Source organism: Apis laboriosa, unplaced genomic scaffold (genome assembly GCF_014066325.1).
Source record: "Apis laboriosa isolate Shangri-la unplaced genomic scaffold, ASM1406632v1 scaffold289_cov146, whole genome shotgun sequence".
Taxonomy (NCBI): Eukaryota; Metazoa; Arthropoda; class Insecta; order Hymenoptera; family Apidae; genus Apis; species Apis laboriosa.
In genome coordinates, this window is record NW_025222686.1 from 322,582 (window position 1) to 337,516 (window position 14,935).

The 14,935-nt window shown below is 27.3% G+C and overlaps 2 protein-coding genes across 4 annotated transcripts; one reads left to right on the forward strand and one right to left on the reverse strand.

Moving 5' to 3' along the window:
• Nucleotides 1-1,488: 1,488 nt before the first annotated feature.
• Nucleotides 1,489-13,041, reverse strand: LOC122714143. Of its 3 annotated transcripts, none has more exons than XM_043935213.1 (15): nt 12,062-13,041; nt 11,736-11,993; nt 11,220-11,473; nt 10,986-11,142; nt 10,624-10,917; nt 9,870-10,523; nt 9,506-9,778; nt 9,265-9,426; nt 9,065-9,189; nt 8,555-8,928; nt 8,106-8,455; nt 7,520-7,987; nt 7,248-7,393; nt 4,303-7,182; nt 1,489-3,450 (listed from the first exon to the last, which is right to left on the reverse strand). In XM_043935213.1, exons 1-15 carry the CDS (start codon nt 12,186-12,188, stop codon nt 2,521-2,523), a joined length of 7,452 nt encoding a protein of 2,483 aa, XP_043791148.1. In that variant the 5' UTR covers nt 12,189-13,041; the 3' UTR covers nt 1,489-2,520. The 3 variants fall into 3 exon arrangements, with proteins under 3 accessions (XP_043791148.1, XP_043791149.1, XP_043791146.1); XM_043935214.1 differs by having other exon boundaries at nt 9,900-10,523; nt 10,615-10,917; XM_043935211.1 differs by having other exon boundaries at nt 10,615-10,917.
• Nucleotides 13,042-13,717: 676 nt separating this feature from the next.
• Nucleotides 13,718-14,681, forward strand: LOC122714161 (activator of basal transcription 1-like). The gene is made up of 3 exons (XM_043935249.1): nt 13,718-13,910; nt 14,099-14,288; nt 14,385-14,681. Exons 1-3 carry the CDS (start codon nt 13,733-13,735, stop codon nt 14,659-14,661), a joined length of 645 nt encoding a protein of 214 aa, XP_043791184.1. The 5' UTR covers nt 13,718-13,732; the 3' UTR covers nt 14,662-14,681.
• The last annotated feature ends 254 nt before the right edge of the window (nt 14,682-14,935 follow it).

Consider the following 14,935-nt stretch of genomic DNA (forward strand, 5'->3'; position numbering starts at 1 on the left):
AGGTTATAAAGCAATAAAGAAACATGAATAAATATGAAGTGTAACTCTAAGTTGAAAATATATTAATTTTATGTTTAAATTATAATAAATTATAATAAAATCGAAGAAATAGTAACTATTTTCACAATTAATAAATTAATTAATACTTAAATGAACATTATTGATTTAATATTTGTCTAATGCAAAACCTATACAAATATGTGTATTATAATTAATACATTATTATGAAATCATCATACAGTATTGAATTAATTAGACATAAAATTTAAGCAATGATTCTAAATTTTAGAAATTAAATATAAATAAAACATATAATTAATAAAACATATAAAATGATTTAACAAAAACAAAATAATATTTTATCTCCGTTTTCTTTCGTTTAATATAAAATAAAATTATTTATAAATTAAAAATAAATTTTAAAAAATATTTTTGTAAATATCAATTTTTATCTCTATGTATATTTTAATATCTAGAATCATCTCAAAATTTTTTATTTAAATACGTCTAAATATTTTGTAGAACCGATATATTTAATGTAGAAACTAAAATCAATGTAATCCGAACTTTTTTTTTTATAACTGTATGAAAATTATTTCCGTTTTTAAAAATTCTTTTAGAAATCGAAAAATTAATACGATAACCGTTATGAAATCGTTTGAAAATTTTAGAACTAAAAAAATAAAAAATTTTAATTTTACTTTTAAATACAATATGAATTATCATTAACATTTAATCCAAAATGAATTATACTATTTTCAAATTCACAGTAATCAAACATATAATGATTTAAAATATTCGATTTTTTCATTTAAAAAATAAAAAATTTGTATATAATACTTTTACAATCAAAATTAATTATGTCAATCTTCGATATTATTTTTATAATATTGAGTAATTATAATGATAACTATGATTATTGGATGATTATAATGAACAACAGATGATGATGATAATAACTGTAATTAATGATAATAATTAAGTTCACTTACTATTATTCTAGCAATAAAAATGGCATTAATAATTATAAAAATAATGCTACGAAAGCGATAGTAATGCGATTATATAGTGAATTGTTATTGTGTCACATTATTCAAAAATGTGTACAAAACTTAAGTTTAACGCTAATTGATTTGTATAAAACGAATATAGATAAAGGTACACAGGATTTTGTTTATAAAAAGAGTTATATTCGTGCAATGATTAAGATTTTATCTAAGAATAGAAAAAATTGCACGAGAAAAAAATTCCCCTTTGATATTTGTTTCTTCGAATTTTGATACATACATAGTTCGTACAAGTGTGTATTGATCAATATAAGTTTTCATTTGAATTGCATATTTTTAGCAATATAATAATCATATTTGTATAATCATCATTATAATATATAACAGATCTTCAATCATTGAATAAGATTTCGTATTACTTGCAACATATAAAAAATGGTTATATCTCAATAGCATCGGTGAAAAGAAAATGAAACAAAGGTAATAAACAAAATTTAATAGAGAGAATAATGTAAAAATAATAGTAATAATAATAGTACTAGTTTATCAATGCGTTAACTATGTGACGCAGAGAGATTAATGCGTACATATAAACTTAAGCAAATATTAAAAAGAGAACAGATGAGATCGTCGTTTTTTTGGTTAGTCTTTTCATCGATCTCAAAGTGGAAAAATAAACATGTTATTATAGTGAATTTTATGATATCTTAAGCGACAACGATTTGCGCGTCAAAGAATCTACGATTACACCGTTATATGAATGTTTAATTTTCCGAATGAAGCGTTACAAACCTAAAAATATTATGTTATACATATTTATGAATTGTTAGAAAGATGCATGATGTATGAATCACAACCGCACAAATAAATATACAAATGTGCTGATTGAAATAAAGATATTGGTCGGTCGTAGATCCTTATAACTAACTTATATATATACACTGACAGCGCACGCGAAATGTATGCACCGTTTTACATAATCTTTCGAGTAAATTTAAACAATATATTACAGCATTTTCAATAAGACTATATACATATAGCGAAGAGCTTAATGAGCGATACGAGCGTTCATTTTCATCGCCTTAGTATTTACAAGTAATCTTACGTGCCGAAATATTTTCGACAAAAGATATTTGATTTTCTTTAATTTTTTTCTTTCTTATTTAATACTATACGCACGCATATACACAAGCAACACACTTATACACATATGCACACACATACAATTCATAAGAGCAAACATCGACATGAAACAGATCCATTTTTACGTATCAAATAACAAAACACAAAATATCAAGTTTATCTATCTAGTACGAAAACATTTCCAATAATTTGTTCTCTCTCCATGTTAATTGCCAATCGTTATATCTTATAAAAAAAAGCAATGACGTATTTTTATATCAATTTGGTTGCATTTTTTCCAGTGATATCGCGAAAAATAATTAGATTTTTAAGCCATGTGATACTCTCAATCTTTTTTCATTGCAAAAAACTTTCTTTTTTATAAATACAGCTAATCAAGCGATTCGGAAGGACCTTGACCCCATCTTGATTTTACCCTTTGTGTCTTGTTTGGAGTACAAGAAGCAATACTATCATCATTAACTTTTCTTTTAACGCTTAACACAATTCCACTTTTTGGAACGAACTTTGAACGAGAAGATATTGTTTTAGATACATTGTTTTCCACACTTGGTGGTGTAGACGGAAACGGAGGAAAATCCTCATCTTCGAGACCTGGAGGTTTCGGTTGTTCAGGAGCTATATTTCGTTTAAAAGTTTCTGGAAAGGGATTTTTATAAGAAGTTCCTTCGTGAGTGGGAGAATCTGTTGTCGAATTTGAAAGATTTACAGATGACATTAACGATGGAGAAGAAATAATCGTTGGAACAGTTGGTGTTGTAGATAAAGTCGTCGAAACAGAATTTTCAGTCATCATTGTTCCTGATGTTACCACAGCTGATGCAGCTGCAACGGCCGCTAATTCTTCTTCTGCTTTTCTGATTAAATCCAAATCACTTAAGGAACTTAAAGTGCTTTTACTTTCTTTTTCCTTTGAAATTGATTCTCGATGACTAGATGAGACTGGTTCAAGTGAAGATTTATCAGCATTAGATTTATTTGATCCTCCAACTGAAAGTTTCATAGAAGGCGGTGAAGAATATTTTTCTGAATTTTGGTATATTGAAGAATTTGCAGTAGTTAAGAATGTGGCACTGGGTTTAGATGGTAAATATGGATCTATTTTTGAACTTTCTTGTCGTTTAACATTTGCTAAGATTTCTTGCAAATTTGGTGGTATTGTTATGGTTGAAACTTTGTCAAGAATCGGTTGAGTAAATTTTGAAATACCGGGCGGTGGTGGTGGTGTAAACGATCTTGTATCTGACGGACTATAAGCTTCTTCACACTCATCACTAGCCGGTGGGTCCAGCCCTAAACCCTGAAATTAATAAAAATAATATCAAAAATCAATAGAATTTTTAAATTTTTCTTTTTGTAAATAAATGTATGTATCCATAACATTGTAATATGTATATAACATTCAATTATTTATAATCAAATATAATTTTTTTCTAGAATTTTTTCTTCATTTCCTTGTTTTTAACTTAATAATATTAATTGAATTGATTATATATTTTGTAATTGATTTAGTAATATTAATTGAAAGAAAAAGGAAAAAAAATTGAAATAAAAATCAAAAAATAAATTGAAACTCAAAATAACTTTTACTTATTTCATATTATATACGTTAATATTTTTTTTTATAAAATAATATCAATCCTATAATATATTAAATTAATAATAATAATAATAATAAATTAATAATAATAATATACTGATACAGATTGTAATTTATAATTATTATTGTATTTATAATTAAAAAAACATGCATTTTCAATCAAATATATTGATAGTATTAAATTGAAAAGAAAATATATATATATATATATATATATATGTAATATATGTATTATTATATAATATTTAATAATATTATATAATAATATTTAATAATATTATATAATATTTATTATATAATATTTTTATATAATATTTTTAGATATATATAAATTTGTATTAATAAATAAAAAAAAAGAAAAAAAATGTATATATGTATCAAACATAAAAATAATTTCATTAAAATATTTTCGTAAAAAGTAACAAACTGAACAGCTCGAGGATAGGAAGAGGATACCACGAATAGATCGAAATCAATTTTATTTACAATAGGATAAAAGGAAAAACAATAACATTTGATTTCATAAAAAATAAATCTTGTTAAAATTCTCACCGGCAAAGTAGATGTTGATTCACCAAGAAATGATGAACTAATATTCTGTATTTGTTGTTTCTGCTCTTCGATTTGTCTATTTAGTTCTTCCATTTTTCGTTGAAGCTCGGTAGAATTTTTACTAGAAGAAATTATGCTATTATCAAGTGGAGTATCAATACCCATTGAACCAGATATCGAAGGTACTGTAGCTGTTGATGCTGATGTTGAAGAAGTTCGTATATCAAGATCAACTTCTTCTTCGTCCATCTGACCAGGACTATATGGTTCATCACCGTCATCCTCAAGAGGTACTTTACCAGGCGAAGAAGTAAGATCAATCTTTGAAGATAATTCGGGAACTATTTTACATATTGTTGCAGTATCGAGTAACGTACTTCTCGACATTCCTATGTGTGCTCTATTTAAATTGTCAAGAGTTGTTTGTGTAACAGAATGTTGTTTTTCTTTTGCGGATTCTGTCGTATTGACACTTCCAATTGTTTTGTGATATATACTTGTTCCGGTTGCCGAAGGAGATGAAGATGCTGGAATCGTTGGTGTTACCGTAGAAGCAACAGAAGCTGCAATCATTGTTGTATTGGTGCTATTAGGTTTATCTTTTGAAGCACTTATTAATGGTGGCGTATAGCTTCGATCGGTATCTTTTTTCGATAATTTTATTGGAACACTCGAAGTTATACCGGCAAGACGTTTTCTTTTATTACGAACGATGATTCCTAAAAGAAGATGCGGTCTATGTTCTTCGAAGCCAGGACCATTTAAAGGTAATAGAACCTGAGGTATTGTACTCTGACTTGAAAATGGCATTATATAAAAATCTTTTATATTCTTAGAAACATTTCCAACTACTCCAAGTCGACTTCTACTATTTAAATAACTATACAGAGTTATGTATGGAATTTTTTCTTCATCATTCGCTGCAGTAAGTCGAATTACTAGAATTTCTTTCGAGCCAGTCTTTTTCATTTTTGAAATATAATCCCACACAGTTTCATGACTTATTCTACCAACAACATCAACTGTATCTGGCAAGTCATCCATCAAATCTTTTGCATGACCACTGACTTCTTGCGCGGTAATAAAGAACTTTGCTACATCCACCATATTAACAAAACCTCTCCAAACTGTTTGCCATCCTCCTTTTGGAGTTTCATTTTCAATGATAGTTGATTCTTGTTCTCTTTCTCTATCAATTTCGTCATTTATATCCGGTGTTTTAATCGTAACTGTTGAAGATGGTTCTCTGTCCGATAGATCAGAATCATTTCCATCAATAGTGTTCGTCGTTGCTTCGTCTTCAATATGCCGCCAAAGCCGATCTTCAATTGATTTTTCAGATGATGTTCCTGTTAATCCTGATAATTCTTCTTTCTTTTCCATGTCTCTCTTCCTTTCGTCATCCTTTTTATCAACATCTTTCAAATCACAATGAATGAAACTACTATTACGATTTCTTGAACTGTTTTCATTGCTTCTATGTCGTTCTTTTTCTTTTTCTCTCTCCCTATCTTTTTCCTTTTGTTTAGTTTTTTCTCTATTATTTCTTTCCGAACGAAGTTTTGATTTTTCTCGATCTCTAGTTCTGGACCGTTCACGATCTCTATCTCTATCCCGTTCTTTTTCTTTATCGCGATCTTTTTCTCGCTCACGTTTACTTTCTTTATCTCGAGATTTTCTTTCTCTACTCTTTTCTCTAGTTTTACTGCGTTCTCTGTCATCTCTACTATGTTTATGTCTACTTCTACTGATACTTCTACCACGTCTATCATTCGTAGCTTTCGAACGATTACTCTCTTTTTCTCTTCCCTTTTCCTTTTCCTTATCTCTTTCCTTTTCTTTCTCTCTGCCTTTATCTTTTTCCTTATCTTTTTTTCTCTTATCATCAAAGCTCCTTAATCTTTTCATATCTTCTTTAACTTTTAATTTTTCTTCATCATTTGATCTTTCTAGATCTTTTTCCGTATCATCCACAGTTGAAGTTATACTGTCAGCATTGTTTAGTGCAGTTACAATATCTTGCACAGGAGTTTTTGGATCAACGTGGTCAATACTACCATCATTTTCAATTATTTGTTCACCTTTATGTGTTTTAACAACAATAGATTTAGCTTGAGCCATTAGATCTAACTCATTCTTTTTAATCATTTCTAACTGATGCTTTGTTTCTTTTTCCCGCCATTCGGCTAATTCTTGGCTTGCCATTTCATCAGGACTTAATCTTACAACTGCATCTGGCGTTAATGATCTATCAGCAATTTTTCTAAACAATGTCAAATTCTTTGTATCTTTTATATTAAATACGAGACTTCTGTATTTAGCTTTATATTTTGCTCCTGTATCTTTGAAATATTTATATAACTCTAGTTCAATATTGTAAGCTAAATCTGCTATTTCTTCATCAGTAAGTTTTAAATCTTCAGTTTCTTTTATGCGGCTAGACAACAATTCTGTCAAAGTTTTTCGTATATTTAATCTTATAGGTTCGGTTTCAGGTTTCTTTGGCGGACTAGGCTTGATTTGTTGTTTTGATTGTAAAATTGCCTGTTTTGATTCCTGTTTCTTTACATTTGGTATGTGCTTTGGTGATACAGCATTTACTTGTTTAGATTGTGGTTGAGTAATCAATTTTGTCGTTGTAGTTTTCAATAACAAAGAGCTTTTATTTGATGCTGGTAATAACGTTTGTTTAATTTGTATTGATTTTGTACTTGTTGGTTGAATTTGTTGTTGTACTTGCGGCTGTTGTTGTCCACCGGAGATAACTGTAATTTTTTTAGCTCCTGTAGTTAAAATCATTTGTTTAGATCCTTGTACTTTTGTATACGTCAGTTTTGGAAGATTCTGTCCTTTTCCAGGTGATAATAATGTAGACTTTCCCTTAAAATACATTTTATTAAACATAAAAAAAAGAGATAAAAAATAAAAAAAATTTTTATACTTACTGTTTTAGCGGATATTTGCGTATTTTGAATAGTTGTGATCGTTTTTCCTATTTGTAAAGTACCAAGATTATTTGTCCCAACTACTTCAAATGTAGGATGTTCCTTTAACCATAAACGTAAATTTGATCTTGTTGGAGCATCTGAACCTTAAAAAATAATAATAAAAAAATAATAAATAATAATAATAATAATAATAATAATAACAAATAAAAATATATTTTTTTTTAAATAAAGATCTAATTAAAATCTAAAAATAAACAGAATTAACTTACCAGTTAGTACTGTTCCAGATTTTCTTTCAAAGACAATAACTCGTGTATCAGATTTTGGCTTTGAGGCAGAATCGAAAGGTGATAATCTTGTTCCTTTCGGGCTGATGGTTGATCCTGGTATTGGTTTATCTTTGGTCAATGTTTCTTGAGCATGTGCAAGTATACATGCATCAGAACAATAAATGCTGGAATTTCTTGCTTCTTTTTTACAAACAACACATTGCATACCACTAGAATATTGAACACTACCATAATCACAATTAGAATGTATCAAAGGTGATATTTCTTCACTAAATGAAGTCTGATTAACAGAAGTAAGACTTTTTGGATTATCAAATACACTATCAGATTGAATCCGTTGCTTTCCTAAAACATTTTGAGTATTCAGTTTTGTTTTTATTTCTTCCTCCTTTTTTTTAGCACAATTTGGACAAACCCATTCTATTCCTTTTTCCTCCATTTGTTGTCCTAAGCAAGAAAAAAAATCAAAAAAAGAAGAAATATAACATAACAAACATATATAACATATATAAATTTTATATTATTTACACGAAAAAATATAACATTTATTTTTTTTTTTTCTTACCCATTGCTTTGCTAACATGTACGCACTTTCCGTGAAACCAATCTTCACATACATCGCAACAAATCATAAAACGATTATTATGCGGTCGCTTGCATATACACCAAAGTCTATCGGGATCATCTTCTGAATCCGAATTATCTTCTTCTTCTTCTTCCTCTTCTTCTTCATCTTCTTCCCCAATTTGTTTTGGATCTTTTTCTTCCAAATCTTCTTCCTCTTCATCTTCTTCTTCTTCAGCTTCTTCTTCCAAGTCATTTTCTTCATCTCGAATTTCATTTCGATTTTTTTCATCTTGATCTATATTTGTACGAATTTCATGTTTGACGGATTGCGAAATCCTTTGTTGCACACTGTAATTATTAATAAATATTGAAATATTGTAATTTAAAAATTATAATAATTTTTTGTATTTAATTTACATTTTTATATTTAATTTTGTATTTACATACCCAAGTTTTTCTGTTCGTTTAACAGGTTCAAGTGATTTTTGAATAGGTTCTGTTTTAACTTGTAATCGTCTGCTCCTAGTAGCTGGTGCTTCTATAGGAGGTAATGTAATTACTCGACCACCACGAATAATTTGAATGGGTTCTTTATCATCTTTTGTGGACTTTTTTCCTATTTCTTTAGATATGTTTGTATTTGCACTAGTTGTTATTCCAGCTACTGTTGTGCTCGATATAGTTGATGTTACAATTATTGCCGTAGAAGCATCTAATGACTTAGCACCTTCTTGTTCAGGTGTAATCAAAGAAGGAATAAGCATACTATTTGACGTTAAGGATTCAGGCACAACACTCCCTCCTTGTTCAACAAGTGTAGTCTACAAAATTAGAGAATTAAAAAAAAAAAGTTAAAAATGAAAAGAAAATAAATATGATATAAATTTTTAATTCTATACTCTTTAAAATAATAAATAAATAATATATTGATATTAATAAAAATAAAAATTTTAATACATGTTCAGCTAAGTCGACTCCAAGTTCTTCTTGTAATAATAATGCTTCAGCTAGTAATTCTTCTTCATGTTTACTAGCTTCCATTTCTAATGTAGCTAGTAAATGTTCTTCACCTTCTATACCACCTAAAAATGAATTCAATATATATTTCAATAAGTATAAGAAATTCAATAATTTCCAATATCTTTAGAAGTAATTACCCGAATCCAAGTTTGGCTGTAATTCTTCCGAGACATTAGATTTTATACTTGATTTAGATTCCAATTCGTGATTTTGTACCAAACAATCACCATTTTCTCGTTTTTCTATAGCAATTGAAGTTTCAGAATTTATAACTCGATCGGAAGACGTAGAAACAGTACCTTTGATTATAAATTTTAAATGATAATTTTAACGTATACAAATTTTTTAAAGTATGCATAAATATGTATGTATACAAACCGGCACGATTTGATGCTATAGACGATGTTGATGGCGAAGGTGTTGATGATAAATGTGTTACATGTGTAAGAGAATTTCCACTTCCAGAAGAAACAACAACTGTAGATGATGTCGTAGAAATCAATGATGTTACTACATTTTCTTGAATTTTCGAATCATTATTCGAACCAACACGACGAATAATATCTGGAGTAGAAAACAATGCAGGACCTAGATTGTCTACCATATATGCTGGCGATTTGCGATTTTCTTTTTTTGGATGTTTTTTCGTGCCTAAAAATAAATCGATATTTTTTATATATTTATAATATCATACATAAAGTAATTATATATAATAAAATATTATAAAAAAAAAATTATTAACCATCAAAAATCTTGTTCTCTGATGCTTTACCAGAATCTATTTCTGTTTTCATAACAATTTCTGAACCATCAAGTTTCTTTTTCTCTTTCTTCAAGTCACAAGATTTTATTTTTGAAATAGTACTAGGCGATGTTATTTTTGCTGATTGCTGATGTTGCATATTTGATGTTTGATTCTGTATCATTGTAGATTGTTGTGCTGACGATACTTGCGGTATTGTTCCTTTCATTTGAGTAACTGATACATTTGATGTTATATTTTTAGCAGTGACAGGTATTTGAACTAGTTTACCATCTTTGGTTGCAAAAAATTTCGTTCCAGTTTGATTCAAATATTTTCCTTTGGGGAGAATCATCTGTTTCTTTATGTCAATACTTTTAAGATCATTTGGCTTCATAAGCATTTGCTTTTGTACAAAAGTAACTTTTTGATTAGTTCTTCCTTGTCCAGGTTTTGTAAGAATCATATCACCTTTAATCATATTAGCATTAATCAAATTCGCTTTAACTTGATTCGTCGTTTGCAATGGTTTGTCAAAATTAACTGAAATATCTTCATTCATTATTGAAGATGATTCAACATGTTGCGATTCCTCTTTTTTCCGGGCAATAGTACTTTTAAGCTGTCTTTTACCTCTAATGAGACCAAATCCTCCTAGGAAAAGAAAAAATAAAATTGTTTTCAATTTATCATGAATACATTTTATATTAATAAAAATGAAAAAATAAATAAAAAAAATAATTACTTCTTATACCTGACTTTTCATCTTTCTCAGGACTCTTCATAGCATTCACAGCAGCAGCCATTTCCATATCTAACCGACGAACTTGTTCCATATCCATTTGTTTATTAGGACCTCTTCTACGTGTAGCTACCATACTTCCTCCTCTAGTAGTAAGTCCTTTTCTACCACCTCTAGCTCTTACACCACCTCTTCTAGGACCTCTTGGACCAAAATCTGAATCATTATCAGATGGTGGTTCTGAATCTGATGATTCAGTTGATGACATTAACTCTTCATCATCCTCATTATTAGATTTTCCTTGATCTAGTTGAAAAAGTATCATAATGTTAATTTTATATAAATTAGTAAATTTAATGCTATGGTATGATTACTTTTTCCAATTCCTTGTTGCATTACACCTGTTAAATTTCTTGAAATTGGATGTCCAACAGATTTAGGCGTGCTTGTTATATTGATTGATTTTGAATTATTAGAAAGAGAAGTAGATGTTGCAGGAAAATTTTTTCGTGGTCTACCAACTGGTTTACCCTGGAATAAATAATACAATGATGAATGCATTCAATTTTTACTGCTAAATTATAAAAATTTAGTCATATTAGACTTACAGTTTTTACAATAGCTTTTGATTTTATTGTGACTGTATTCTCAGTATCGCCAATAGGCGATGACATTTTGGATGTTCCAGGAGCAGGTGAATGTTGACGCCCATATTGTAAACCATCATCAGAAGTAGGTGAATCAATAACAGGCAATGGATCTCTTGGCTTTGGATCAGAAGGAGATAATCTACTTGTATAACAATGATCTAATTTAACACTATATCTTATGGAGTTTTGTTGTTCTTCCACTGTTAACATATCTGAAAAATATGATTAAAAAATTAATCAATTAAAAATTAAATTATTTAAAAATTATTATCAATTATCAAATTAATTATTATTTAATTATTTGAATCAATTATTACATATATGATGAAATGAAAATAATTCAATTTGCATTTAATTCAATTATAATTCATTATAATTCAATTAATTCAATTTATAATTTTTATACCTAAGAGTTTCATAGCAGAGTTTTCAAGTGCAAAGAATTAAAATAAAATAAAATAAAACTAATAATACCAAGCATTGCTGTAACATTTTCTCCTAGAATTTGTTTTGCCTCTTCACTTTGCAAAGCTGTCTCTAATCGTTCCAATTGTTCTGGATCCATTTCCATGAAAGGGTCAACCAAACTATTTGTATCAGTAGATGTACCAGAATTTATTGCAGTAGATGTAAACATTGGAGGATCAACAGTTAATGTGATATCTCCATTTTCTGTATCTGTTTCTGCTTGTCCTACTCTAACAACACTAACATTTGCATTGGATTGATTCACTAAAAGATAACATGAATAATTAATATCTAAAACCATAATCCCAAATGAGTTTATAATATAAACTTACTGATTAAACTCTGCAAAGTTTCTTGATCAACAGATATTGTACCATCATCATTAACAATGATAATCAATGTATCATCTTTCTTTTCTAATCCACTCTCTTGTGGTTCAATAATAAATGAGCTAGACATTTTTCTTTAAATAATAGAAATGTTGCACTATTTGCTTTCAATGAAGTTATCTTGTCAAAAACAGTGTCACAATTGTCTCACAAATGAATCGTATCCAGAAGAAAGAAAGATTATATATGCCCTTTAAAGGGAGAAGTAACATTCGAACAAGCATCGAGAATATCAGAAGGAATAAACAAGAATTCCGATTAATCAGCCGCGTTCCTGGTTAGATGGAAATTAAATTTGGATGTGCAGTATAAGCCGGGTAACATCAAAATAAGTTGAATATAACAAATTTTTTAAGATATATATCAAAGAAATCACGAAAAATTAAGAAAAAGTAAAATAACAAATAATTAAAAATTGCGATACACAGTATCGTGTCGTTCACGTTTGTCACGTTATTATCTATTCTACGCTTTATGATACACAATTATAAAAATTTTAAAAATGATAAATATTACACGTTTTTTTAAAGAATATCAAATTAAATTGATATTAATTAATAATAAAGAAATTAAATATACAACATCTTTAATGTCACACTTTGAAAGAAACATAATGTTCATGGTCAAGTAAACAGTACCGCCAAGAAAAGGATAGTCGCCATTTTGTTTGAGTTAGCCAAGTAACGTTTCCCAAAAGTTTTCGGTCATCCGTCGTTGTTTCGTTGTTATTAAGTTATTTCACAATAAAGCTCTTCGTATGAGACTTTTTTTATGTAACTTTCGCAAAAATAACGTAATTAGCGAAAAAATAAGACTTTTTTCAACGATACATGATGTTACGAACGCACTTCTACCTTTCTGCACACACTGAGACGCTGCGCACTTCTCGTTGCGCAACAACGAGAAGAGTAAAGCAGTAGCGCTATAGCGCGTTAAAAACACCTTCTTGAATTGTAACTGATAATATTTAATTTTTACGAATCTCAATTAAATATTTGTAATATTTTAAAATAGTTTCTATGTTATTAAATGTTGTCTTTGAATAACATTTTCATTTAAATTTTCAATGAAATATGACATATTTAATATATTATATTTTTAAATGATATAAATAAATTTGAAGTTATGAAGTTATAAATTATATTATATATTTCTATAAATTTTTTTTTTACTTTTTTGATAAATCTTAATAAATTTTTTATATTGATTTTAATATAATTAGTGTATATGTGAAAATAAATAACAGATTCGAAATAATATTTCTTATTTATTTCTAGATTTATTTCTACATATGAATTAAATAAATAATACAAAATAAATTTTTATATATTATTTTATATATTATATAAAATGGATTGAATATTATAATATAATATTTATAAATATGATAAAATGGAAAAATAAAATTTAAAAATAAAAGAAAAAAGTAAAATAAAATACAATAATAATAATCAACATTGTATATACATTTTAACATTTCGTATCATACAGTTAAAGTTTTTCCGTAAGAGGGAGTATATAAAAAGAGTTTGTTCGATTAAAATAAATAACTTTATTACAAATAAGAACGAAGAAGATGGAAATGAATATATAGTTATATATAAAATATCGAAAATGGAAAATATTAAATGTACAAAAATTATAAAACTTGATGGATCGAAAATAAAAAAACGAAAACGAGGAATTGTATATTTATCTAATATACCTAAATATATGAATATTTCGAAAATTCGTGAATTATTTTCGATATATGGAGAAGTTGGAAGAATCTATTTTCAATTAGCAGAAAATGGTTAATTTTTATATGTGATATGTGAAATATATATAAAAAGTTTTATTCCACATAAACATAACCTCTATTTCATATTTTTTTAAAACATATTTTTTTTAAAAGAATACATACATTCATTCATTTGATAATAATCGTGATATTTTCCATTGATTAATATTTAAATATGTATAAGTATCTTTTTTATGCAGGATTGGAACAAGATGGTAAAACAAAAAAACGAAAAAAAATTTATACAAAGTTTTTTACTGAAGGATGGGTTGAATTTGAAAGTAAGAAAATAGCAAAATATATTGCATCTACATTGAATAATACACAAATCTCAACTAGAAAAAGGAGCAAATTTTATGATGTTATGTGGAATATAAAATATCTCCCAAGGTATAAATAAATAATAATTTATTTTTAAATTGTAATTACAGTTTACATTGCATAAAAAATGCATTTGTATTAATATATACATATCATTTTTATTAGATTTAAATGGATTCATTTGAGTGAACGTTTAGCATATGAACAAGCAGTACGTAAACAAAGATTACAAACTGAAATTGCACAGGCAAAGCGAGAAGCAAACTTTTACTCACACAATGTTGATAGAAGTAGAAAATTACATCAAGTGCAACAAAATGGAAATAGTTCTTTCATACCACCTATAATAAAACAGAGAGACACAGATGCTGAAATTAGAAGCAGAAAAGAAATCGAATTAATAACAGATAGAACAGGTTTCTTAAAATCTTTATTTGGATGAGATATTTAATTATAATATATATTGAAAGATTTTTAAAAAAAGATTCAAAAAAATTGTATTAAAATTATGTATTTGTTTATATTATTCTTTATATTTAAACAAATTATCAAATTATCATTTGATTAATGAAATAATTTAATTGATTTGTAATGAATTTTTTTATCTTTTATATCTTCTGATATAAAATAAATCATATATATTATATTTTATATATTTTTTCTTTTTTTCTTTAAAATTTCTATTAATAAATAGAATTTATAAATATTAATTGTTT